Here is a 26,909-nt window from a genome sequence, read left to right as displayed (position 1 = left end):
GGAAAAGAATATGGATTTATTTTGGCGTGAATATTTTACTTTAGTTCATTGAAGCAAAGAGGTAGAAAGCATCCATTCCAGAGTGAAAGAAAAAGCCAGATGTTGATTTACCAGCCTCAACCAAAAGCGGAAAGAATAAAATTACAAAACTGGAAGTACATGCAGAATCCGATGAATCCACTATCAGTTTCTATATGTGAAAATGGAACTGTCTCATTTCTCAGTGGGGTCTTTAGAAAGGTCTGCAAGAAAAGGCTCTTCCCTTATCTTTCTATAATGCTACTATACTATTAAGGATCTGCATATCTGCTGGGGAGGTGGCATTATATAAATCTGTTTTACTTTAATCCCCATTAAAGTCAAGGGAGCATCTTCCATTGATTTCAATGGGGATAGGATCAGGTCCTTAAAGAGGAAGGGTAATCAGGTCATTAAAGTACTAGATGGATCAGGAGACCTGGGTTCTGTTCCTGGCTTTTCCACTAACTTCCTGGGTGAATTTGAGCATATCACTTAATCTCTCTGTGCCTCTGTTCTCTGTGATACTTCACAGTGGATAAATTATTTAATGTTCATGAGGTGCTTGAAAATGACAGTGACAAGTGCCAGCCACAGAAAAATAAATAAAACTTTAAGGGAAAACTGCAACCATTTTGTTCAGTCCAGCAGTCTCAAAGGCCACCTCACTATATTTAAACTACTAAATGTTTGACAACAATATGTAGTTATAATTTACATTTCTGATCTTACAGCTACGGAAAACTCTTCAGATGATAGTGGTAGACTTATTCATTTAATTCAATGAATCTGGTAATCTACTCTCTCATCCTCAATGTTATGTTTAAATGCAGAAAAGTGACTTGGAGTTTAGTGTTCAGAATAGAGAACTGGGAGTCAGGGTTCCTTAGCTCTAGCAGCCACTGGATTTTGCTCTATGACAAGTTATGAGACATCTAGTGACTTGTGGAATATCTATCAGAACAGGAAGATCTTAATGGGGGAATCCAAAATAAACATCCCTCAACTGAATGAAATAAAATCAGTTATACTTAAAACTGTTCAAAGCCATAAATAATATCTAAATGTACTGGTCTTGTCATTTATATATTTTGAGTGCATTCACTCTTAAGTTCCCATTGATTTTCCCAAAATTCCTTCAGAATCTGGGGCAGGGGAAGTTCCCCTGAATTAGGCAAAACTTCCTTCTGATTTTCAGAGGCCTACCCCTAACAAAAGAAAACTACAAAATAATCTTTACTTTGGAAGTTTTAAGCTCTAGTATTTCTCATAAGGCTGCTGTTAGTTGTCCCATTTTTCTCTTTACAGTCATCCAGTGGAACCTGAAAACCAATTGCTTGGATCTAGAATATGAATTACTAGATTTGACAACACAGGAGTGCCAATTAGTCTCCTGTTAGTCATTCGCTCCATTTACTTAATATAAATTGCATTCTTTAAATTTATCTCCCTTGGTTTATACTTGAATCTGACATCTGCAAGGAAAGCAATACAGCAGTACACAGACAAACCAGGAAGTTTTTGGAGTGTTGGCGACAACTTCCTGGTGCAGCTACTGGAGGAACCAACCAGGGGCCGTTCTCCTCTTGACCTGCTGCTTACAAACAGGGAAGAATTGGTAGGGGAAGAAGAAGTGAGTGGCAACCTGGGCAACAGTGACCATGAGATGGTTGAGTTCAGGATACTCATAAAAGGAAGAAAGGAGAGTAGCAAAATATGGACCCTGGACTTCAGAAAAGCAGACTTTGACTCCCGTAGGGAACTGATGGGCAGGATCCCCTGGGAGACTAATATGAGGGGGAAAGGAGTCCAGGAAAGCTGTCTGTATTTTCATAGAATCATAGAATATCAGGGTTGGAAGGGACCTCAGGAGGTCATCTAGTCCAACCCTCTGCTCAAAGCAGGACCAATTCCCAACTAAATCATCCCAGCCAGGGCTTTGTCAAGCCGGGCCTTAAAAACCTCCAAGGAAGGAGATTCCACCACGTCCCTAGGTAACGCATTCCAGTGCTTCACCACCCTCCTAGTGAAATAGTGTTTCCTAATATCCAACCTAGACCTCCCCCACTGCAACTTGAGACCATTGCTCCTTGTTCTGTCATCTGCCACCACTGAGAACAGCCGAGCTCCATCCTCTTTGGAACCCCCCTTCAGGTAGTTGAAAGCAGCTATCAAATCCCGCCTCATTCTTCTCTTCTGGAGACTAAACAATCCCAGTTCCCTCAGCCTCTCCTCATAAGTCATGTGCTCCAGAACCCTAATCATTTTTGTTTCCCTCCGCTGGACTCTTTCCAATTTTTCCACATCCTTCTTGTAGTGTGGGGCCCAAAACTGGACACAGTACTCCAGATGAGGCCTCACCAATGTCAAATAAAGGGGAACGATCACGTTCCTCGATCTGCTGGCAATGCCCCTACTTATACATCCCAAAATGCCGTTAGCCTTCTTCGCAACAAGAGCACACTGTTGACTCATATCCAGCTTCTCGTCCACTGTGACCCCTAGGTCCTTTTCTGCAGAACTGCTACCTAGCCATTCAGTCCCTAGTCTATAGCAGTGCATAGGATTCTTCCGTCCTAAGTGCAGGACTCTGCACTTGTCCTTGTTGAACCTCATCAGGTTTTTTTTGGCCCAATCCTTAATTTGTCTAGGTCCCTCTGTATCCGATCCCTACCCTCCAGTGTATCTACCACGCCTCCCAGTTTAGTGTCATCTGCTAACTTGCTGAGAGTGCAGTCCACACCATCCTCCAGATCATTAATGAAGATATTAAACAAAACAGGCCTCAGGACCGACCCTTTGGGCACTCCGCTTGAAACCGGCTGCCAACTAGACATGGAACCATTAATCACTATCCGTTGAGCCCGACGATCTAGCTAGCTTTCTATCCACCTTACAGTCCATTCATCCAGCCCATACTTCTTTAACTTGGCGGCAAGAATACTGTGGGAGACCGTATCAAAAGCTTTGCTAAAGTCAAGGAATAACACATCCACTGCTTTCCTCTCATCCACAGAGCCAGTTATCTCATCATAGAAGGCAATTAGGTTAGTCAGGCACAACTTCCCCTTGGTGAATCCATGCTGACTATTCCTGATCACTTTCCTCTCCTCTAAGTGTTTCATAATTGATTCTTTGAGGACCTGCTCCATGATTTTTCCAGGGACTGAGGTGAGGCTGACTGGCCTGTAGTTCCCTGGATCCTCCTTCTTCCCTTTTTTAAAGATGGGCACTACATTAGCCTTTAGCCAGTCATCCGGGACCTCCCCTGATCGCCATGAGTTTTCAAAGATGATGGCCAATGGCTCCGCAATCACATTCGCCAACTCCTTTAGCACCCTCGGATGCAGCACATCCGGCCCCATGGATTTGTGCTCATCCAGTTTTTCTAAATAGTCCCGAACCACTTCTTTGTCCACGGAGGGCTGGTCACCTCCTCCACATACTGTGCTGCCCAGTCCAGCAGTCTGGGAGCTGACCTTGTTTGTGAAGACAGAGGCAAAAAAAGCATTGAGTACATTAGCTTTTTCCACATCCTCTGTCACTAGGTTGCCTCCCTCATTCAGTAACGGGCCCACACTTTCCTTGACTTTCTTCTTGTTGCTAACATACCTGAAGAAACCCTTCTTGTTACTCTTAACATCTCTTGCTAGCTGCAACTCCAAGTGCGATTTGGCCTTCCTGATTTCACTCTTGCATGCCCGAGCGATATTTTTATACTCCTCCCTGGTCATTTGTCCAATCTTCCACTTCTTGTAAGCTTCTTTTTTGCATTTAAGGTCAGCAAGGATTTCACTGTTAAGCCAAGCTGGTCGCCTGCCATATTTACTATTCTTTCTACACATCGGGATGGTATGTTCCTGCAACCGCAATAAGGATTCTTTAAAATACAGCCAGCTCTCCTGGACCCCTTTGCCCTTCATGTTATTCTCCCAGGGGATCCTGCCCAACTGTTCCCTGAGGGAGTCAAAGTCTGCTTTTCTGAAGTCTGAATTTTAAAGAAGTCTTATTGAGGGCACAGGAACAAACTATCCCAATGTGCAGAAAGAATAGCAAATATGGCAGGCGACCAGCTTGGCTTAACAGTGAAATCTTCGGTGAGCTTAAACACAAAAAGGAAAAGAAGTGGAAACTTGGTCAGATGACTAGGGAGGAGTATAAAAATATTGCTTGAGCATCCAGGGGTGTAATCAGGAAGGCCAAAACACTACTGGAGTTGCAGCTTGCAAGGGATGTGATGGGTAACAAGAAGGGTTTCTACAAGTATGTTAGCAACAAGAAAAAGGGAAAGCGTGGGACCCTTAATGAATGGAGGAGGCAACCTACTGATAGATAATGTGGAAAAAGCTGAAGTACTCAATGCTTTTTTTTGCCTCGATCTTCACAGACAAGGTCAGCTCCCACGCTGCTGTCCTGGATAACACAGTATGGGGAAGAGGTGAGCAGCCCTCGGTGGTGAAAGAACAGGTTAAGGACTATTTAGAAAAACTAGACATACACAAGTCCATGGATCCAGATCTAATGCATCCGAGAGTACTGAGGGAATTGGCTGATGTGATTGCAGAGCCATTGGCCATTATCTTTGAAAACTCATGGCGATCCAGGGAGGTCCGGACAACTGGAAAAAGGCAAATATAGGGCCCGTCTTTAAAAAAGGGAAGAAGGAGAACCTGGGGAACTACAGACCGCTCAGCCTCACCTCAGTCCCTGGAAAATATCATGGAGCAGGTCCTCAAGGAAACCATTTTGAAGCACATGGAGGAGAGGAAGGTGATCAGGAACAGTCAACATGGATTCACGAAGGGCAAGTCATGCCTGACCAACCTGATTGCCTTCTATGATGAGATAACTGGCTCTGTGGATATGGGGAAAGTGGTGGACGTGATATATCTTGACTTTAGCAAAGAATTGATACAGTCTCCCATAGTATTCTTGCCAGCAAGTTAAAAAAGTATGGATTGGATGTATGGACTACAAGGTGGATAGAAAGCTGGCTAGATTGTTGGGCTCAACGGGTAGTGATCAACGGCTTGATGTCTAGTTGGCAGCTGGTATCAAGCGGAGTGCCCCAGGGTTGGTCCTGGGGCCGGTTTTGTTCAACATCTTTATTAATGATCTGGATGATGGGATGAATTGCACCTTCAGCAAGTTCACAGATGACACTAAGCTGTGGGGAGAGGTAGATACGCTGGAGGGTAGGGATAGGGTCCAGAGTGACCTAGAGAAATTGGAGGATTGGGCCAAAAGAAATCTGATGAGGTTCAACAAGGACGAATGCAGAGTCCTGCACTTAGGACAGAAGAATCCCATGCACTGCTATAGGCTGGGGACTGACTGGTTAAGCAGCAGTTCTGCAGAAAAGGACCTGGGGATTACAGTGGACGAGAAGCTGGATATAAGTAAGCAGTGTGCCCTTGTTGCCAAGAAGGCTAACGGCATATTGGGCTGCATTAGTAGGAACACTGCCAGCAGATCAAGGGAAGTGATTATTCCCCTCTATTCGGCACTGGTGAGCCCACATCTGGAGTACTGCATCCAGTTTTTGGCCCCCCACTACAGAAAGGATGTGGACAAATTGGAGAGGGCAACAAAAATGATCAGGGGGCTTGGGCACATGACTTACGAGGAGAGGCTGAGGGAACTGGGCTTGTTTAGTCTGCAGAAGAGAAGAGTGAGGGGGAATTTGATAGCAGCCTTCAACTACCTGGAGGGGGGGTTCCAAATAGGATGGAGCTTGGCTGTTCTCAGTGGTGGTAGATGACAGAACAAGGAGCAGTAGGAAAAACTATTTCACTAGGGGGTGGTGAAGCAATGGAATGGGTTACCTAGGGAGGTGGTGGAATCTCCATCCTTAGAGGTTTTTAAGGCCCGGCTTAACAAAGCCCTGGCTGTGATGATTTAGTTGGTGTTGGTCCTGCTTTGAGCAGGGGTTGGACTAGATGACCTCCTGAGGTCCCTTCCAACCCTGATCTTCTATGATTCTAAGTGTTGTGATTGTTAAATGAACAAGGATGCAGGTGTCAGCCATTGCATAAATACTTTATTTTGCTTTACTCAATAAGGGTTAAAATCTATCTGGCAAAATGTATAAATTATATTGTATCTCATAAACAGTTTTCATATATAACAATGCGAGAGACAGGTCAGGAGTTTGTGTACCAGGTATTTCAATTTTTTTTAAACTCATACCAATTAATGTTGAACCTATATTTCTAGACACAGTTATGATGGTAAAACTGTGGACATAAGAAACACATTACCACATTCTGTCAGTGTATCTTGTAAACTGTTCTTTCTGGAAAGATATTCAAAACTGGATTAAAATAGCAATAGGATTAGCTGTACCTTGGAAACCATACACTTTTCTGTTAGCTTCCTACACTATAAATGAAGAAAAGAGACTTTCCTTTAAGTTTATCACGATGCTACTTACATAATCTCTCATCGTCTACTATACTTATATGGTTTCATACATGTTATCTGTTAATCGTCAATAGTGTGCTCAGCCCTGTACATAACACAGCGCATGTATTGGGATGTACAGAACATTTAAAGCTTGTGAAGGGAACCCTCCTGAATCAGCACTGACTTTAGTGAGACTCCTCATGTACTTAAACTTAAGCATGTGCTTAAATGCTCTGCTGCACTGGGGCCCAGAGTGTTCACTGGCTTAGAGGATCAAGCCTTAGGAGAGCAGGGAAGGCTGGGGAAATGCAGTCCCCGGGGCATGCTGGGGAATAAGGGGACTATATAAAAAAGACTACCTTTTCCACAGTAGAGGAGACGTGGAAGGAAGGAAGTTGTGCTGATGGATCTTGTCCTGAAAGTTATGGGCAAATAAACCCACTTTGTTTTTGTTTTGTGGAATTGTGGTTTATTCTCTTTGTAAACATTTAGAGGCAGATCCCTTTAATAAGGATCTGTCGGGTAGACTCTTTTCTTCTGTTTTTGGAGAAGATGAAATAAAACTCTAGGGAACGAAATTCTTGTTTTGTTAATAGGTTCCCTATCTGATCCACCTTTCATTTGGTCTGCCAAAGAGTGAAGACAACATCCCTTTCCAAAGGAGCCTTCAGCCCAAAAGCAGAGGCAAAGTAAGGGAGATATAGACAGACTTGGATTACCAGAGGTAAGTTGTTATAGGGTGTTGCAGAGTTTTTTCCTAATAAATCTGTAATATTACAATTAACTTAGAAGTGTCAGCATAGGTATGGTTGGAGAGAGAAACAAATTTTAAAGAAGGATTTGAAGGTAGAGGGAAGCCTACCTAGTGCACTGCATTGGGGAGGGTGTTCCAGACATAGAGAAAGTATGAAAGCATGAACATGATATTGAGAGAAGGACAGAAAAGAGGATGAGTAGGAAGACCTTTGGGCAGAGCAAAGACAGCAAAAAGCCATATACTATAATATGAAAACAGAGATATAGGCAGTGACGGACTTGGGAAGTGTATTGCTGGTAAGGATGGGAAGCATTAACTTGATATGGAAGGTGAGGGGAGTTAATGTAACTGGAGCAGCAGGTGAAGATGATTTTATCTGCAGTATTTTGGGACAGACTGAAGGGAAGCAAAGTGAGAATCAGGAAAGTTAAGCAGGAGGCTATGGTGATCATGGCCTAGAGAGGCATTTTAGACAGACTGAAAGGTAGGAATTGATTTTTTTAAGATGTTGAAGAGAGAGAAACTATGATCTGGGATTGCCCTGAATATGGGGACAGAGGAGGAGTCAAAGATTACACTAAAGATACGTGTACCTCTTGTTACAAAAGTTTTATTGAGCAATGGTTGTCTAGGTATTAGCTGGTTTTAACAATACAAATCTTAGAATCAGAGTGTGGAAGTATGGAATTGTTGTCACATTGATTTAAATGGCTAAAGTAGTGGCTTGCATCTATGCTAGTCATAGGTTTTATATATTCTCATTTTGAACCTCTCTCTGTTATTATTTTACTTCATTTTGTCCATTTGTATTAAAAACTGAAAATTGTATGTGATCATGGAATTAGACTGTATCATAAAGCATACACACAAGGGGGACGAATTAAAGGTGCATAGACAACCTTCATCCTGGCATTTCTAACTTATGAGTGTTTGATTTTGCAACTGAACTTACTTAACGCAGGTTTTTAATATTTTGTATGTAACAGTATATATAGTCTAGTGTTTCCTGGAGCCATTTAGAATGAATTCTGGTTCACTGCACCCACCTGAAATAGATTCCAAGTTTGACTCGCAGAGGTCTGCTTGGCCCTAATTTTAAAACCTGCCCTGGACCCAAGACAGAGCTGAGCACAGCCAATCTGAACCTGACCCGAGAATGTTGAGTTGTTTTCAGAACCAACCTGACCCAAACCCAACACTTCCTCCTGAACCTGTGTCAGCACTGCCACCTTGTCCTGCTCGCCACGCCCCAGGCTTGCTATCCATCTCCAGCTGCCTCCTGCCTGATGGATCAGCCTTGTGGTAGCTGCGTGTCCCACTACTGCCAGCCTCCACAGCTTCACTGAGCTGTATGTGCTGCCAAATAAGAGGCACTGTAATCGAATGTTAAACTGTATTGTACTGCTCAGCCACTAGGTGGCGCTGTGTGTAACATACTTGGTTTTAAACAAATCTCAGCCATACCTGCATTAAGACACTTACGATTACAGCCCTGCGTGGATACAAAAATGTGTATCCGCATCCGATCTGCGATCTGCAAAAATTGTCTGCAGATATCTGCATCCACGGATATGGATATCTGCCGATATCCATGGATTTGCAGGCCTCTAAACACTGCGCAGCAGTGACCAGTGGCGCCGGAACGGAGGGTGGGGGAAGGAGGAGTCTCGGACATCCACTTTTCACAGGGGCGGACCCCTCCCCCTTCCACTCTTCTTCCGCCCCGACCCCCACCCCATCTCCTCTCTGGCCAGGCCAGCATGGAGCCTAGCCAGACAGCCCTGGGTAGCCACAGCAGACCCTCCACCTGCCCAGGTGGCCAGCTGTGAGGAACTGCAGCGCGGACCCTCTGCCTGTCCTGGGCAGGGAGCCTGGGGGGCAGGGACACGGACCTGGGGCTTCTCAGGCCCACCCGCCCAGGGCAGGTGGAGGGTCCGCCACAGTCCCCACAGCTACCCGCCCGGCTCTTATCCTGGCTGGGCTGCGGCTCCGAGGCGCCCCTCCCCACCCACCTCAGCCGGAACCTGGTCGGAGAGAGCCGTGTTGGCAGGTCCCTCCACCTGCTCTGGTGAGTCTGTGCTGCAGCTCCAGAGCCCTGCACAGATACAAAATCTGTATCTACAGCCGAGCTGCTATCCGCAAAAATGGTCCATGGATATAAAGCGGATACCTGCGGATTTGCAGGGCTCTACTTATGATGAACACATCTCATATGTATAAGCAAGCTCTATGACCAGTCCATATCTGGTACAGAAGAATGTGACATGGTGTCAGGAGTAAACTAAGAATAGAGACAGAAGGAACAGCAATAAAGGATGCAGGATCTCATTGCCATGCCATTCTTCAGTGCCCCAGAGAATTTCAACTTTGACAAACCTTCACAATGAACAGACTGGAAGCAGTATTTTGCAAGATTTCAAATTGCAAACAAACTCCTCAAAGAAACTGAAGATACCTGTGTATCTTTTTTTAATTTATGCTATGGGGAAGCGAGCAGACCATATCTTTAAATCTTTTGACTTTCCTGAAGACAGTCACAAATGACTATGAAAGGGTTCTGGCTATGTTTGATGCATACTTTATACCCCAGAAAAATGTGGTTTATGAAAGATGATGTTTTCATCAGAGAATTTGAGAACCAAGGGAAAATGTTGAACATTTTATAAGAACTCTGCAGACATTGGCTGAAAACTGTAATTTTGGAAATGAAAAAACATGAAAATATCAGACAGAGGCTGGTTATTGGGTTAACAGATAAAAGTCTTTCATAGCAACTACAACTCAAGAAAGATTTAACCCTAGGCACAGCTATACAGATGGCAAAGCAGTCAGAATTAGTCAAACAGTACAAAAGACAGGAGCAAATTGAAAAACCTGAAACTTGCTTAGAAACTTTAAACAGACACTTGAGTGTTAAGTTATTATCATAAAACCCCTGAGGCAAGGAGAGAGAACTCCAAGGCTAAAGAAGGACACATTTCAGCCTACACACACAAGGTGTGGAAAAAATCATATCCCAAGAGATGATGCATGTCCAGCTAGAGGCACACTGTATAATAAATGCATGAAATGTGCACATTTTGCATCTGTTTCCTGCACCAAAGCAGTCAGGGAGTTGACTCATATTACAGAGAATCAAGAGCCATTTTTTCCAGACTCTATCTCTTGTATTGACATAGAGCCTGCCTGGAGAGTGAAACTGAATATTCATAGCAAGACAATTGACTTAGGAGCTGCCCTCACCAGTCATCTCAGAAGGGATTCACAATCACCTTTAACCTCTCCCAGAGCTGAAGTCACCTGACACAGCTCTGAGTAGCCATGGAGGTATTCTTAATTGCATGAACCAGTTCATCACAGAAATAGTTTACAAAGACTAAAGTTTTGCATTCAAGTGTATCTGATCAAAGGACCAGAGACCAACACCCTTCTCAGCCACAGTGTGGCAGCCATGATGGGTTTAGTTAGAAAGGTAGATGAACTCAATGGAATATTTGGTGATATTGGGCTTTTGAAAGGTGATCCAGTACAAATAAACTTGAGACAACGCTGAACCATATAGTGTACATACCCCTCGCCGGATTCTTATCCATTACTTCATAAAGTGGAAAATGAGTTAGAGAGAATGGTGCAGATTGGCATAATTGAGAAAATTGCTGAGCCAATAGCATGGTGTGCCACAATGGTACCAATTATAAAGAAAAATATGAATGTGTGGATCTTAAAGGACTTAATGAAGCAGTCCCAACATTGCATGACTTCCTCCCAAAAGTGAAAGGAGGTACAGTATTCTCAAAGCTGGCAAATTAGCCAAAGAAAATGCTAAACTGACCACATTCATCACATCCTTTGGGAGATTTTGTTTTCAAAGATTATCTTTTGGGATTATCAGTGCACCTGAAATTTTCCAAAGAAAGATGGTAGAACTGTTAATAAACACAAATGGAGTTGTACGTTTCATGGGTGATATTCTGATATATGGATCTTCAATGAAAGAACACAACAAAACCCTCAATGAAGTCCTAACCTAAGCAGTCAGTCTAGTCTGAAGCTAAACAAGGAAAAGTGCGTTTTCTGCATGCCCCAAATCAAGTTTCTGGGACAGACAAACAAAAACAAAAAGCCCTGAGAAAGTGAAAGCAATTCAAGAATTGAATGCACCAATGAATGTACTAGAACTGAGATGTACACCAGGGATGATAAATTATCTTGGTCGATACCTACAAGACCTTTCTACAGTGATAAAACCACTGAATGAACTGTTAAAATCCAGCACATCGTGCCCATGGGTGCCAAATCAAAAAACTGCCTTCAAAAAGCTAAAAAATTATCTCAACAGCTCCAGTTCTCAATTACTATGATGTCCACAAACCCACAGTGATAACAGACCATAAACTGCTTGTAACACTCATCAATGGAAAAGATCTTGATCAAGCACCTCTGAGATGCCAATGTCTATTGCTAAGATTAATGTAATTCAACTCAATTGCTAGATATATTCCTGGGAAAAATCTGGTAGCAGCAGACGCTCTGTCACGGAGCCCAGCGTCGCACTCAACTACGTGTGAGTTTGAAGATGACGTAAAGGCATATTTACATATTGTGGACACATGCAAACCAGTGTCAGAAAAGAAACTATTCCCGCTAGGGAAAGCAACCTCGACAGACATGCAACTTCAGGAAGTTCTAAGTTACATTGGGGCAGCTGGCCCAAGTATCTAAAGGATACTAAGGAAGTGACAAAAGACTTCAGCAAGTCAAATGGACTCATGATTAAAAGCAACTTATCGTCATTCCAAACAAAATGAGAAGAGCAATCCTAAACCTCATCCATGAAGAACATCAAGAATTAATTAAATGCCATAAACAGGCTAACCAGTCAGTGTGGTGGCCAGGCATCAGCAAAGACATAAAGAATAAAGTATCTGCATGTGAACATTGTAGAACTAACAGACAAACAAAATACAAAGAACCTTGAATAACAACGCCCCTACCTGACAGACCTTGGAAGAGACTAGCTGCAGATTTATTCAAATTCGGGGGACATAATTACCTAGTCATCATGGTCTGTTTTTTTCAGGTATACAGAAATAATGAACTTCAAAGACAGTATGACCATGTAAATACTGTAAATGGTAAGAATGTAGAACAGGGGTGGGCAAACTACGGCCCGTGAGCTGGATCTGGCACGTCAGGGCTTTGGATCCGACCCACGGGATTGCCACCCCTGTGGCACTGTGGGCCCGCGCCACTCCCGGAAGCGGCCAGCACCATGTCTTTGTGGCCCCTAGGGAAGCTGGGGGGCAGAGGTCTTCGCGCGCTGCCCCCGCCTGCAGGTTCCGCCCCCTACAGCTCCCATTGGCTGGGAACGGGGAACCGCAGCCAATGGGCGTTTTGGGGGAGGTACCCGCAGGCGAGGGCAGCACGCAGAGCCCTCTGTCCCCCAGGGGCCACAGGGACATGGTGCCGGCTGCTTCCAGGAGTGGCGCGGGGCCAGGGCATGCAGGTAGCATGCCTTAGCCCCACTGCGCACCGCTGCCACCCCAGAGCTGTTCAAGGTAAATGGCACTGGGCCGGAGCCCACACCTCGAACCCCTCCTGCATCCCACACCCCAACCCCCTGCCATGAGCCCCCTAGCCCGCTGCTGCAACCCTCCTGCACCCCAACCCCCTGCCCTGAGCCCCCTCGTACACTCCACACCCCTCCTGCACCCCAACCTCCTGCCCTGAGCCCCCTCGTACACCCCGCACTCCTCCTCCACCCCAACCCCTTGCCCTGAGCCCCTTCCTGCACACCGTACCACCTCCCACACCCCAACTCCCTGCCCCAGCCCTACATTCATGGCCCTGCATGCAATTTTCCCACCCAGATGTGGCCTCGGGCCAAAAAGTTTGCCCACCCCTGATGTAGAACATCACCCTGATGATGAACACAGCTGGTGCGTATAAGCAAGCTCTATGACCAGTCCATATCTGGTACAGAACAACATGACAGGTACTGCGACTCCTCGGCACATTCACTCACAGCACATACAGAGCACAGTGAGGCAGGAGGAGGGATAAGAGACAACACAACTCAAGACCGAAATGGTTGGGTTGTTTTCAGACTCAACCTGAACCCAACACTCGTAGTCAGTTCCTGTTGGGTTAGGTTGCAAGGCTCTACAACAGAGGATTGTTCTCAGAGATTCAGCTCATAATATGTCTCTCCACTGGTTACAGTTTCATTTTCCCCCTTTACCACAATGTTTTGTTAGTTTAACTTATGTTATCTAATTTAGACTGTAAACTCCCATGGGCAAGGACCTCGTCCTCTTCTATGCCTATAAAAGAAAAATCCCACTAATGGAGATATAGGAATAATTAACCTACTGCAGCTGACCCTTGTGCAGTCTGTGACTGATGGCAATCTTTCTCCTAAAGAGTACAACAGGGGTGTAGGCAAGTATGTCTTACACACATCAGTTTGCAGATTTTTAGCTTCCTGAGAGCAGCATTTCTTGTAGCAGGGTAGGAAGGATGGTCCAGTGCCTAAGGCTGTGGACTGGAACTTGGAAAGTCCCACTGGGTTCTTGGCTCAGCCACAGACTCCCTGTAGCACCTTGCACAAGTCATTTAATCTACCCTGTGCCTCAGTTCCCCATCTGTAAAAATGAAATACTCCACCTTACAGGGGTGTTGTGAAAATAAAATCCATTATGATTTGAGATGCTCAGACACTAAGGTAATGAAGGCCATATAAGTACCTAGATTGATATTTGGCAATGAGGTTGTTTTGGTGTCTAGGGCTGTTTTTACATCTTTATCAAGCGTTTCATTAACACATTGTCACTAAATTAAGACTATAATGGCACATCTGCCTTGGGAGATTAGTAGAAATGCAGCAGGAAGGAGACAACAGATCAGGCAGCGCGTATGCAAATTTAAAACTGTTCACTACATCCCTGAACTATGCCCAAAATTCAGCTGTTTTGTCTGACAAATATTGTCGGACTTCTTCTGGCATCTAGCTTACTCAAGCTTTCTCAATGCCTTCTGTTTCTTCCTTGGTTCAAGCTTCCCATAGCATCCTCCAAGGCTCAGCCTCTCCTCATCAATAACCCTATACCTAACTGCAGACTTCTCCTGCTCCTGGTAAATGTCCTCGGTGGTTCAAGTAGCCTCCTCACTACCAACTGTAGGGTTTTGCCTGATAGCTTATCAGAATCTCTAGCAGATTTCCCATGATGGCCCATTACAAGCTTCAGCCTTCTCTCCCCTCTGGAACTCTGATGTCCTGGAGCATCTCTTCCAGGCTGCCAAGATATCAAAGCCTGGACTGTTCAACAACATGGCTTTCCGAGTCACTATTTGGACTTTATACTGGATTGCCACATAACAAAGCTTTGTTAAAGTGGAGCTAAGGCTGCTGCTGTACAGCAGAGCCACCTTATCCTTTCATGCCTCCAGAACATGGAACTCCAAAACCCAAACATGGGAAAATCAGGAAATGCTCAGTTACACTCCTCCCCCCCACCAAACCCCAACGTATTCCTTAAAAGAACATTTTATGCTTAAAAAAAACAAAACCCCATAACCTTGAGAGAACCAGTTAAGGTAACCCTTTCCACATAAGAAACCCCAACAATCTTAAATCTGCCTCAGATGGAAACCACAAGAAACTCAGAATGTCAGTGTACCTTATCCCTTCATAACATACATTGCCAGTACAGATATGTGTTTAACACAACTATACAATAAGACTCTGATTTGTATAACCCCACAAGTCTTTCAGTGTGGTCTGTATATTTCCGTTGGCCCAGCAATGTTGTGTGTGTGTGTGTGTGTGTGTGTGTGTGTGTGTGTGTGTGTGTGTGTGTGTGTGTGTGTGTGTGTGTGTGTGTGTGTGTGTGTGTGTGTGTGTGAGAGAGAGAGAGAGAGAGAGAGAGAGAGAGAGAGAGAGAATTTTAGAGAGGATGTTAAATTAAGCTTTACATAGAAACTTAGCTATACAGCCTTAACTGTAGAGCAGCTATCAGCTGCTCCATAATTAAAGACAAAAAAATCATTTATGAAACCAGTTAGGGTTGCTAAGTGACCACAGTTAAATTACCTACCATATAATTTAAAAAGCTCAACCACCTAAAGACAAGGAGATCAACAGCTAAGTACATCATATATTTTATACTGACCACATATGTTATTCTCATCAAGTACAAAGATGTGCATTTTATCATAACACAAGCTTAACTCTGACCTATGGATTTTGGGGTTATATTTTACATATTTTTGTTATCTACATTTCAGGAAATATTACCTTATAAAGAGAATCCGATAAATATATTCACTGATGTTTCTCACTTAACAATAGACAATCTAATGCTTTAATAATGTATTTATTTGGTGGGTTTTTTGGAGAGTTAAGTTGTATATGCTGGGCAAGTGGCCCGATAGTGATTCAAGAATATAGTGTCCACTTATTTTAAATATCAAACAAATATAAAAGCCATTGAAGTCTCCAAATTATACATTCAGCTAAGAATATATGCCCAAGGGTGGCCAAACTTTCTGATCCTCTGAGCCGCATACAACAATCTTCAGAAGTTCAAGAGCTGGGGCGCACCTGCTGGGGCTCGGGGCTTCAACCCTGCGGTGCAGTGGTGGGGCTAGAGGCTTCTGCTCTGTGGGGAGGGGGATCTTGGGGCTTCAGCTTTGGAGGAGATGCCTGTCTAGACTCGTGGTTCAGCTCTGCGGGGAGTGGGGGTCTCAGGGCTTCAGCTCCGCAGGAGGTGTCTGTCTGGGCTCGGGGTTCAGCCCTGTGGGGAGGGGGTCTCAAAGCTTCAACCCCACAGGAGGCGCCTGTCTGGGCTTGGGGCTTCAGCCCTGCTCCTGCTGAAGCCCCAAGCCCCAGCAGGCACACGCTGCAGGGTTGAAGCCGGGAGAACCACTCCCTGCTGGGCAGAAGCCAGAGGTGACACCTGGGAGGGCCCATGGAATCACATACCATCCCCCAGATTTTTGCCAGGATTTGATGGCCCTGCTCAGTCACTTGGTGCCACTGGGCCATCCTCCCTGCACGGCAGCTGCTGGAGCTGGCAAGCTGGGCGCTGCAGTCATGGGGAGAGGCAGCGGCAAACAGTTGGGATCTGCAGGGAGGACCGTTCAGGGTAAGGGAGGAGCATGGGGGGGGCAAGACTCAAGCTGTTAGAGGGGGGCAAACCTCATCAGGTACCAGTCGTCACTGGCAGAAGCCCCTAGCCCCACCATCCCGCCGCAGGGCAGAAGCCCCAAACTTTGCCCCCGTCTGGTAGGCAGAGAATGGGAGGGTGTGGGGGGCTCCGTGAGCCACACTTTAACTGTAAAAGAGCTGCATATGGCTCTTGGCCACCCCAATATATGCAATTTTGTGTTCCTCTTATTCTCATACTTGCCTTCCTCCTTCTGTCCACACTCCTATTTGTGTTGCATTTTCTCCCTAGTTAGGCCTCAATCCTGAAAACTGATTGATGTGAGTGGACACACACTGCCTGACAAAGCCACTGGGGTTCCACACAGGTGCAGTATTCCATCCACATGAATCAGATTACAGGATTAGATCTTTAGTTTATAATCTCTTTCAGGCAGGGACTGTCTCTCTTATAGTATGTTTGTTCAGCCCCAGCTCAATTTGGTGCTGATTCGAATTGGTGCCTCTGGGTGCTACTGTAATCCAAATAATATGCTTAATAGGAAAGTGTATTTATAATAAAGTTAAGTAAATATGTGGATTTGCGTTTGAGGTTGAATGTGTATATACATAACGTGTTGCTTTTTTCAAAAGGGTTTTATGTTGAGTTTGTATTTTGAGATTTTTGTTGAAAGAACAGTATTTATTTAGATTTAGTGTAAAAGTGGCTGTGTTGCAATCCTGGTCCATGCTCCCATCCCCTGGAAGCCCTGGAGGAGACAGGAATCTCCCACTGCTTCCTGTAGAGACGAGCAACTGGATTGCATGAACTGAAAGGGTTTGCCTTTAGATATCTTTAGCTTGTAGGCACTTTTTGATTGTTTTTATTTGGTCTTTTCCTTATCTACCTCTGTGGAGTAGCCAGGGTGGAAGAAAAGCACACTAGATCAGCAATGGCTGGAGCATCTGGAAAATGGAAGTGGGGGGAATACCCCAATTTAGTTTTTAAAAAGATAGCAAAGATGTCTTGTTTTTTCATTTTTTTGTTTTTATGTTTGTCTATTTATCTGTCTAGTCTATTTAAATGTAAGCTCTTTGGGGCAAGGACTGTTTCTTGCTCTCCCTGCACAGCACCTAGCACAGCAGAGTCCTGATAAGGCCTCTTGGTGCTACTCTATCATAAATGATTGATAATAATAAACCATGTTGGGATCCAGTGACGATCTCGATTGATGGCTGATGAGAAGCTCTCTCCTGTGGGGAGCTTTTTCCACTTCTTGTGCCCTCACACCTTGAGGGCAGCGGAGGGTGGCACATGACTGCTATTAGGGAGATTCATTTTTGCTCTCCAATTATTGCTGCTTTCAAGGTTCAGGCAACCTGAACAATAAGGAGCTAACATCCAGAAGAATCTTAAATGGATGGTATCTTTAACTAATATAAATACTGCCCCAAGATTAAAAGGCTAGAAAAGAACCTACTTGAACCACTTCTTACAAATTTCAGGCCAAATTTAGTTCTAACGGGTTTTATGTAAATGTTTGAACTATTTTCTCTTATTTATATTCAGCGTCTTCACTCATCAGAAATGCATGAGCAAAGACTTCGCACTCTAGAAATCTAGGAACATTACCTGGGTTAATAGGGGCAGTATTTCTGTCAGACAGCACCATGCCTTAGGCAGCCCATAAGTTTATGGCACAACAAACATAGCCCTTACCTATTTGTTCAATGAGGGTTTTCCAGGAGTCAGTTGTCATAGGGTGGATCATTTGCAGGGTTTCAGGGAGAGCAGCAGGGCACTCTGGGAGCACGGGGCTCTCATCAGGGATAAGCACTGGTCCAGCTGTGGAAGGGGATTCTCTTTGGGAGAGAAATATAGAGTCAGGCATTGTCAGTCGAGCTGCCCTCAGCCCAAGCATTTGATACACCCAGCTTCCATATACACCAGTGGGCTCTGGCACTTACCAGCATCAGTGGCCAGCAAGACACACTATTTAGGGATCCTGAGTGTGTATCTTTCAGAACTACCCTACGATTCACCTCCATCGGGCAGGCATACTCCTTCCTCTCCAAAAAACTCCTGTGTGCCACAGGAGCTGTCTTTGAGCACTGGGAGTGGAGGCTTTGGCCCTGCAGGAGAGCAGTAACCTCCCCTGATTCCACCCGGAGCTGGGGTATGGGATCCCATCACCGACTGAGCTTAGCCCTGTGCAAGGACAGAGCCAGCCTCAGAGCAGGTGTGTGTGTGTGTGAGACACAGAGAGAGAGAAATATTCTGGCTGGGGTTCAGCTCAGGTCTGTATAGAGTAGGGAGGACAGAGGATGAATGCATCTCAGTTCCAGTACATGGAAGGAGGCAGGGGGAAGGGATGCTGAGAGTTCAGTCACATACCCTGGTGTAGGAAGAGGGTACTGGAATCTAGGTTCTAGCTGGAGTTCAGCCTGGATTGGTACAGGAAGATGGGGGGAGAAATGGGGATCAGCCCGGTTGGGGTGAGGAATGTTGCGAGGAGGGGGAAAGGAGTGTGATGGAAATCAGCCCTGGTTGATGCATACGTATGGGGGGGGGGGCAGGGGATATAATGGAGATCAGTTCTGGTTGTGTGTGTGTTGGGGGGGGGGGGTGGAATGGAGAACAACACCATGTCAGTAAGGGGGTGGAGGAGGGCTGGAGGGGGTGTTGGAGATCAGCCAGGTGGTGCAGGGGAAAAGGTGCTGAGAGTGGAGATCAGCCCGGGTTGGGGCGGGGGGTGGTGGTTAGAGAGCAGACCCGGGCAGGGCAGTGGGAGTGGGCTGCGTCGGGGGGGGGGTGTTGGAGAGCAGCCCCAGCACGGCAGTGGGATGGGGAGGGGGTGTTGGAGAACAGCCCCGGGCGGGGCAGGGGACTTGGGGTGCGGGGGTGTATGTTGGAGAACAGCCCCGGGCGGGGCAGTGGGATGGGGGAGTTGGAGAACAGCCCCGGGCGGGGCAGGGGGCTTGGGGTGCGGGGAGGGGGTGTTGGAGAACAGCCCCGGGCGGGGCAGTGGGATTGGGGGGTTGGAGAACAGCCCCGGGCGGGGCGGGGCAGGGTCCGAGCCGCAGATCACCGCGCTGTGGCTCAGGGGGCAGAGGAGGGACGCGAGCCCGCCGGTGGGTCCGCCTGAAGGCGGGCAGGGGTGAGTGGATCCCGCGGCGGGGCGTCCCCTCCCCGCTGTCAACCCCCGCCCCTCACCTGCCGGCCGGGCGGGCTCCGGCCGCGCTCTCCGCCGAGCCGTCGCGGTCCAGGGCGCAGGCGGCGCTGAGCGCCGCAGCCAGCAGCTCCATGTGAGGCTGTGAGAGCGGCGGCGAGTCCGGCTCCGAGCGGCGGCTGCCGAGCGACTCCGCAGGCAGCGCGGGACTGGGGGAGGCCGGGCGGTTGCCACGGCAACGGGGGTAGGAAGGCAGCAGCCTGCGCGGGAGGGAGATAGAGACCTGCAGCGCGCGCGGGGGAGGGACCCCCGGCCCGGCTAGAGGCCCCGGGACAGCGACCGTCGCACCGAGTCCCCCGGACACCGGACTGCCCCCCACCCGAACCCCCGGGGGACCCATTGGCCCCCCAGAGCCTCCCGGACACCGAATGCCCCCCGAACCCCTGGGAGACCGACCGCCCCCCCCAGTCTCCTGGACACTGACTGGTCCACTAGACCCCCCTAGCCCAGCTAGAGCCCCCAGAAGACCGATCAGCCCTTCCCCAGAGCCCCCTGGACACCGACTGCCGCCCCCTCCCAGCTCCCTAGCTTAGCTAGAGCCCCCGGAAGACCCATCAGCCCTCCACCAGAGCCCCCTGGACACCGACTGCCCCCCCCAAGACCCCAGGAGACCGACCGCCCCCCCCCCCCCAGAGTCCCCCGGACACCAACTGCTGCCCCCCAGAGCTCCCTAGCCTAGCTAGAGCCCCCAGGAGACGGATGGCCCCTCGTGAGCCACCGGGAGATGACCTGTCTCCCCCCAGAACCCTCCCTCCCAGCCCGGCTAGAGCCCCCAGGAGATGGACCACCCTGGAGAGAACTACACTCCCCCAGCAGTCCCCTCCCCAGCTAGAGACCTACACCCCCCTGAGAGGTAGCACCTGCCCCGATAGAGCCTCCCACAGCTGCACCCCTTTCCCAGGAGCACCCCTGAGAGCCCACTACCCTGGGTACATCACCCAGAGGCAGACATGCCCCCGCCAGAGGTCCCTGCCACCCCCCACCCACCCCCGTTCCAGCAGCCACCATTCCTTTCCCCAGACAGATCTCAGAGACATGTGCACCCAGCCACCCCTTACTGCCTCCAGCCCAGCGCACTCACAGAGGACCTCTTCATAGCCCCTCAAACCCAGAGCACAGGTCTCCCCACACACACATAGAGGTGTCCCCTACCCCTTGCCTCCTTCAGTTTGGGGCACAGAACCCACCTCTCCTCCTTCGTCTGCACCTCACTGCCGTGGAGCAGAGAGAGCAAGGCCAATGAGTGTTTTGGAGGGGAAGTGTGGCGTTTTTGGATTACTCCCGGATTTCGTGCATATTGTGCATTTCTTCTACTGAAAGCAAATTCTGAGATGGAGGATAGACTCAAAATAATTCCCTCCTCCAGTCGCCCATCATCGGAACATTCTCTCAAATCCAAATTACCTCACAGACAGAACAATTACCTTCCTCACCAATACAGGGGATTTTGCACCTTCTTCCCTGCACGTCCCTCTCTACCTAAGAATTGTCAGCTTTACAGGGATTTTTTTTTTCAGACAATAGATATCAGTACTTTCAGCACTCTAAAATCTATCTTCATTCAGGTAATCTTTATGCTGCCTCAAGGGTGACTCCGCTTGAACTTTAGCATACAGTCACACCCCTCTGATCAATTTGAAAACTTGTGGACAGGCTGGGTGCTGCTCTGCTACAACTTGCTAACTCCCAGGAAAAAATGGTAATTCACGCCAAATTAAATCTGAGGATTTAAACAGGAAATTTTCAGCCAAGTTTCCCAGACAAACCTTAACTTACCCCTTTGCATATATAAATATGGCTTTTTTCAATACGTAATCATACAATTTAGGCAATAATAATGAAATCCGTATGTGGATCTCAATGTTTAGGTAAAGGCAGATTTTTTTTCTCTATTATACTGTAGTATTTGCCAAATAATGCATCAGGATAATTTGGCCCAACTTCTTCCAGTTACACTGGTATAAATCCAGAGAAACTCAACTGACCACCACTGGACACCATCTGGGTTTACAATGATTGTCACACATATTCCTGGTAGAACCCCTCTTGGCTGGAAACTCCAGGCTGCTGTGTTGGGGAGGGAACCCAAAACACTAGATTAATGTGCTCTTAAGCTTCCCTTGGGCAGAATAGGTTGCAGCACTCTCTCTGCCCTTGGCATCTTTAGCACATTTCCTGAGCACAGGCAGGCTGTTACCCCTTTATAGAAATGGGATCTCATAGCCTAGCTGCCCTTGGCCCCCAGGACCAATGGTGACCTACTCGCAGACTCCCTAGTAGCTTAAGCACGCCCTTTCCCAGAGTTCCATCCATGGTCGCTCTAGTAGGTTTATAGTTTAACTCTTGAGGGGCACATATTGGTGAAGCAAATAGACATACAGATAGACTTTAGAAAGTTTTCCAAAAACAATTACGCTTTACTTAAATATTACAAGAGAGATAAAGATGTAGGCAAACAATAAAACACCTATGTGTATTTCCCTACTTCAGTTTCCTCACCAGTCTTGAGCATTCTTTGGGGTTTAGGATGCCCCCTTCCTGCACACAGTTTCTCAACCACGGAATGTCTCTCTCATCTGTGTCCCAGTTTCCTTCTTTCTGGCTGATCCCTCAATTAAACAAGCCCACACTGCTATGAAAGCATTAAGCATGCTTCTCTTCTGCCCAAGCTTCCTGTGTGTCTCAGGGCATCACTCTACTCATCCAGTCTCTGTAGTTTTAAAGGCTAGTTCTGTCCCCTTTTTGGGGGGAAATATTCCACCCAGAAAATCCTAGCCTTGCAGGCAAACTTGGTTGAACTGGTTTCCAATCCTCTCTCAGGCAACTCTTCTTAGCATACACATTGTTTGGGCAGAGCACAGTGATTAAGGTTAACTGCTCTCCTTTGTCCCTGGTCTGGGGGTTATGTAACACAGACGTGACAGCACCTGGCTAACTCCACATCCATGATACAGCAATTTCATAATACCAGTCCGAACTCATAAATTGTACATACACGGATTTTCTAAATCATCACAACCAGTGTTACTGAAGAATTTGGCCTTTTGTGAGGGTGTGCTGGGAGAGGTTAACAGCTGCTAGTGGTCACAGAGGGTTTTGATAACTCAAAGGGGGATCATGGGATAGTCATTGCATTTGACAGCTAATAGGGACAGTTAGGGGCTTATCACAATGGGAAGTTTGAGAATTGGAAGGGGGTTCTGTGTTTTGTCACATCTGTGAATTTCATGGAGTGAGGAGCATTTGAGACCAGGACTGGGGGTCAGGAGTTTGTCACTAGTTAGAGGGTCAATATGATAGGAAAGCTGGGTGATACAGCACTTATCAGTCATGTAGAAGGGTCTGGGGGACAGACAACTGTGAGGAGGGCCAAAGGCTTGGAAATGGGGTAAAGTGTTCAAGAGCACTGGTTGCAATGAGGCTGGTCTATCTGATCAGTGGATAGTGATTGAAAGCCGAGCACTTGTCCCTGAGGTAAGAGTATTGGAAGGGTTGACAGCTGGGGGGGTGTGTCAGAGAATTGATACTTACAAGGGAGGGCAATTACTTTGATGAGCCTGTTCCTGGTAGAGTTAAGAGCTGTCTATTCTTCACTCTTGCCTCAGGATCAGGGCCAAGAGTGAGGTAGTTCTTCCTAAACCCGTATCTACCAATGGGGTGCCAGAGCAGCGAAATGCACAAACTTTTACCAATTGTGCTAAAATGAACACAGTTCTAAATATGACTTTCATGGGCACTTATTTAGATAAATCTCACAAGAAACTGATGCATGTTAAAAGGTTAATGAATTCAACTTTAATAACTTTTGTGCTAGTATTTCTTAACCAAATATTTTAACAATTAATTCTTATACGGCATTTTTTCTCTGTAGATTTGAAAACTTTGTACAAAGGTTGGAAAGTATTATCTCCATTTTACAGATGGGGAGATTGAGTTACTACTGAGACGTATAATGTAAGATGCTCAAAATTGCAGCAAGTCAGTGGCAGAGTCAGGAGAAGAACCCAGATATCCTGACTGTCAGTCTCTTGCCCTGTTTTACTGGGCCACCCTCTCAGGGGTTAAATCTATGCCAAATCTGAACTTTTTAGAAACGTATCAGAGGGGTAGCCGTGTTAGTCTGTGTCCACAGAAACAACAAGGAGTCCAGTAGCACCTTAAAGACTGACAGATTTATTCGGGCATAAGCTTTCATGGGTAAAAAACCCACTTCTTCAGATGTTTTTTTTTTTAGAAACATAAGCATTTTGGGTTATATGCAAAAATAGAAAACATTTTTCCCACAATCCTATAACTGCCTGTTAATTAAGACAGCCTGCTTGTTTTTTCTTCAAACTTTCCACAATAAACTCACCTTTGGGCTGAGATGAAAGCATGAAAAATGTGAGTCCAAATTTTTTTTTAATGAAAGCTATGAGGAGGTGAAAACAGGAGTTTAGAGAATGGAATGCCTTCTGTGACCATCGGAGGTCACTACTGTGATAATAAAGAACATCCCACATTTTAGTCCCATGTAAACCAGTTCCATTTTTATGCACTGACAGTCTCATTTTCCTTCCCCTAGGAAGAATATTTTTATTTTTAAACTTTAATCTTTGAAAAGTGTTGCCCTTTCTTCCTTGCCAAATAAACATCACCTACTCCTACTTCAGTCTCTAGGTCTATAACTGAAGTGCTCCTCGTAATCAGAACAAGTGCTTAAGAAGCACACCCGAAGAAAGGGCTACCCACACCCAGCAGGAGAGAGGAGTAGGAAAAAGAGAATCTGACTACTGGTATGACGTGCATTTTAAAAATGAAGCTTCAATCCTGCAAGCTGGTGAGCACCTCCTGTTAGGTGCTGAGTGCTTTCTGCTCTCACTGATGAAACAGCAGACACAAAGCAACTTGAAGACTGAGCTCTACATTAAAATAAAATAAAAAAAAACTACAATTCCTCTTTAGGAATTGTGGGGTTTTCTGAAGCACCCAGACACTGGGAATTATCCCCATGTGTGCCTATACCCATTTCATTAGCCCTCAGGGCACTGGGAAAGTTCAGTGTGGCTATGTGCTAAGAAGAGGGAATGTGAGTTGTGTGTATTTCTTCAAGGAAGTAGGGGGTGGTGTGGTTGCCAAATGTCCTTAGCTTTAGCATAGTGCTGTTGGAAGAGAAGATTTTAAAGTTGGCTGACCTGGCCCATGGCTATATTAAAAATGTGATAACTTACTGGAGTTCATAATTTGCCTATTTCAATATTATAGTTATGGCTGGATTTTTATTCTAAACCCCTATTTTGAGGTGCTAATAGTTTTTCAAAGTAATTAACCCATTGGACTAACATTGTTCATGTATATTATAAGCACAAAGGTGAATTTTATTGGAAAGCTTGACAAAAACCTCACTTGGCTGTTCCTGAGGATGGAAAAAAGAGGTTTTTATATGTATTTGTATTAATTTTTTTGCATTAATCCACCTCCTACAGAAACTAAAAAGAAGAAACACAGAGGACTCAGACCAGCAGACCTTACTGGGGGTGGGGGGTATTGCATAGGTAGAGGCTACAAATGGGGCTCAGACAAACAGTCCTGTTCAACCAAGGCCAGCTGACTCACAGGAGAAATGTGGGGTCAGTTATAACTTCCACTAAGGTTATACCTAGTCAAGTATGTTTCGTGATTCAGTTAGACAACACGTGTCTGCTGAGCAGTGTTTTCTGCAATGATGAGTAGTACAAACATAACTTCTATATTTTGGTAGCGTGTTTTGAGTGTTACATCAGGTCCTATATGTTATTTTTGCACAGGAATTCAGGCATCAGTTTCTTTTTTTCTTTTTGTTAATCACAGTCTCTAAAGGTACCATCTGTGCACAATTTTTAGTCCTGGGCCTTGTCTTTCTAGTGTGGGATCAGTGGAACACCCCAATTCCTGAAGTTTTTTGGCCCCCACTTCCAACCACTATCCCTTGAACATTGAGTCCTTTGGTTCATTCTTCACCAAAGGAGTTCTAGCTCTTCTGATTTTGCTTTGGCTCTGTGTTCCTGTGAGGTACCAACCCTGCACTGGGTCAACAGGGGATGACCAATCATTATGAGCCCAGGAGACCACTTCCCCTAGACCCCTGCTGTGCATGCTCCAGGTGGAGGGGACAGATAAAAGGAGACATCCCAGCTAAGTCAGGCTGGTGGAGGAAGGATGTGTGCTGCAGGCTCCTGCAGTGGAACGAACCCTTGACTCTCCAGGCTGTTGGGGCTGTGGACGACTAGCTGACCACAGAGACTGATGATGATGATGAGCCACTGCCAGCTGAGGAGATGCCCAAGATGGGCTTTATGGTAGTAAGTGACCCAGAGAATGTGTTAGGAGCCAATGCCTGAACCCTTAATAGGCAGTTTAAGAACCTGGTGAAGTAGGGTGGACCCAGGTTCCCCTACCTTCCCACCCTGGTCTGCAATTGCCACTAGGCATGGCTACCAGGGACTCTGGATATAGACTGAGTGTTTGCTCTGCCCTGCCCTAGGGGCTGCAGACTGATTGTTTGCTCTGCCCTGCCCCGAGGGTCAGAGCCCCAACTGCCATTGTTTGCTCTGGCCAGTAGGCCCAAGGGGTACAGACTACTTGTTTGCTCTGCCCGCCAGGGGTCCTGAGCCCCTTGATCACGATTGTTTGATGCAACAGAGAATCCTGGCAATCATTTGATGGGCAACCCTGCACTGGGCAAACAGGGGCGGCCCCCCACTCAACATGCCAAGCCCCCAGGATTGTCCCATTTCAGTTCTGTATTGCCTCGGGTATCCTTTGTATGGTGTCTCTGTCTGCCAGTTAGGTTTGATTATTATTTTTAAATTAGCAACCTTTGACTCTGGGTGTCCTTTGCACCCCTATTATTAAGGTTGTCTGACATTTGCTTTTATAAGATGCTGTTTTCAGTTGCTTATAATAACTTTTCCAAACTTTAACCATTTGGGCTGAAATTTTCCATTCTGGGTGTCTACCTTGGGCTGAATTTTTGTGGCAAATTTCAGCCAAAATGTTTCAGCCATTTCTTAGAATGAGGCTGGGGGAAAAGGAATTGTTTTGCCCATGTTAAATTCTGGTCACCTTTTCTTTGAAAAATTCTTGTGCCCTCATGCTTTTGAGCAGGGATTTGAAATTCGGCAGGGAGATGTGCCTTTGTGTCAGGGGTGTGCCTTTTGCTGACCCCATGAAAATCTACCCAACTTTGGCCAATTTATAACCCTTTGAAAAATCCATTTTGTACATGCTCAGTAGAAACTTGTTCGATCCTGGCAGCTAAACTCCCTGATAATGTGGTCCACGGTGAGCATGTTCCAGCCCAGGGCAGAGCAGGATTTCCCCTGTAATTGCAGCT

The 26,909-nt window shown here is 46.3% G+C and overlaps 1 protein-coding gene across 6 annotated transcripts in view; it reads right to left on the bottom strand.

Moving 5' to 3' along the window:
- Positions 1 to 26,909, bottom strand: part of NGEF (neuronal guanine nucleotide exchange factor) — a 118,690-nt gene that overhangs the window by 34,329 nt on the left and 57,452 nt on the right. For 5 of the 6 annotated variants that reach the window (XM_065557005.1, XM_065557004.1, XM_024111467.3 and 2 more), the window contains 2 exons: positions 19,540 to 19,755; positions 18,046 to 18,188 (listed from right to left, as the gene is read on the bottom strand). In XM_065557005.1, coding sequence (XP_065413077.1) covers positions 18,046 to 18,188; positions 19,540 to 19,755 — 359 coding nt within the window. Of the gene's footprint in view, positions 1 to 18,045; positions 18,189 to 18,293; positions 18,628 to 19,539; positions 19,756 to 26,909 lie in introns of those variants that run through there. The other variant, XM_042853493.2, reaches the window with a different exon arrangement.

Source organism: Chrysemys picta, chromosome 9, assembly GCF_011386835.1.
Source record: "Chrysemys picta bellii isolate R12L10 chromosome 9, ASM1138683v2, whole genome shotgun sequence".
NCBI classification, from domain to species: Eukaryota; Metazoa; Chordata; order Testudines; family Emydidae; genus Chrysemys; species Chrysemys picta.
Note: the sequence above shows the minus strand (reverse complement) of the source record. Positions and strands in the feature narration are given on the sequence as shown.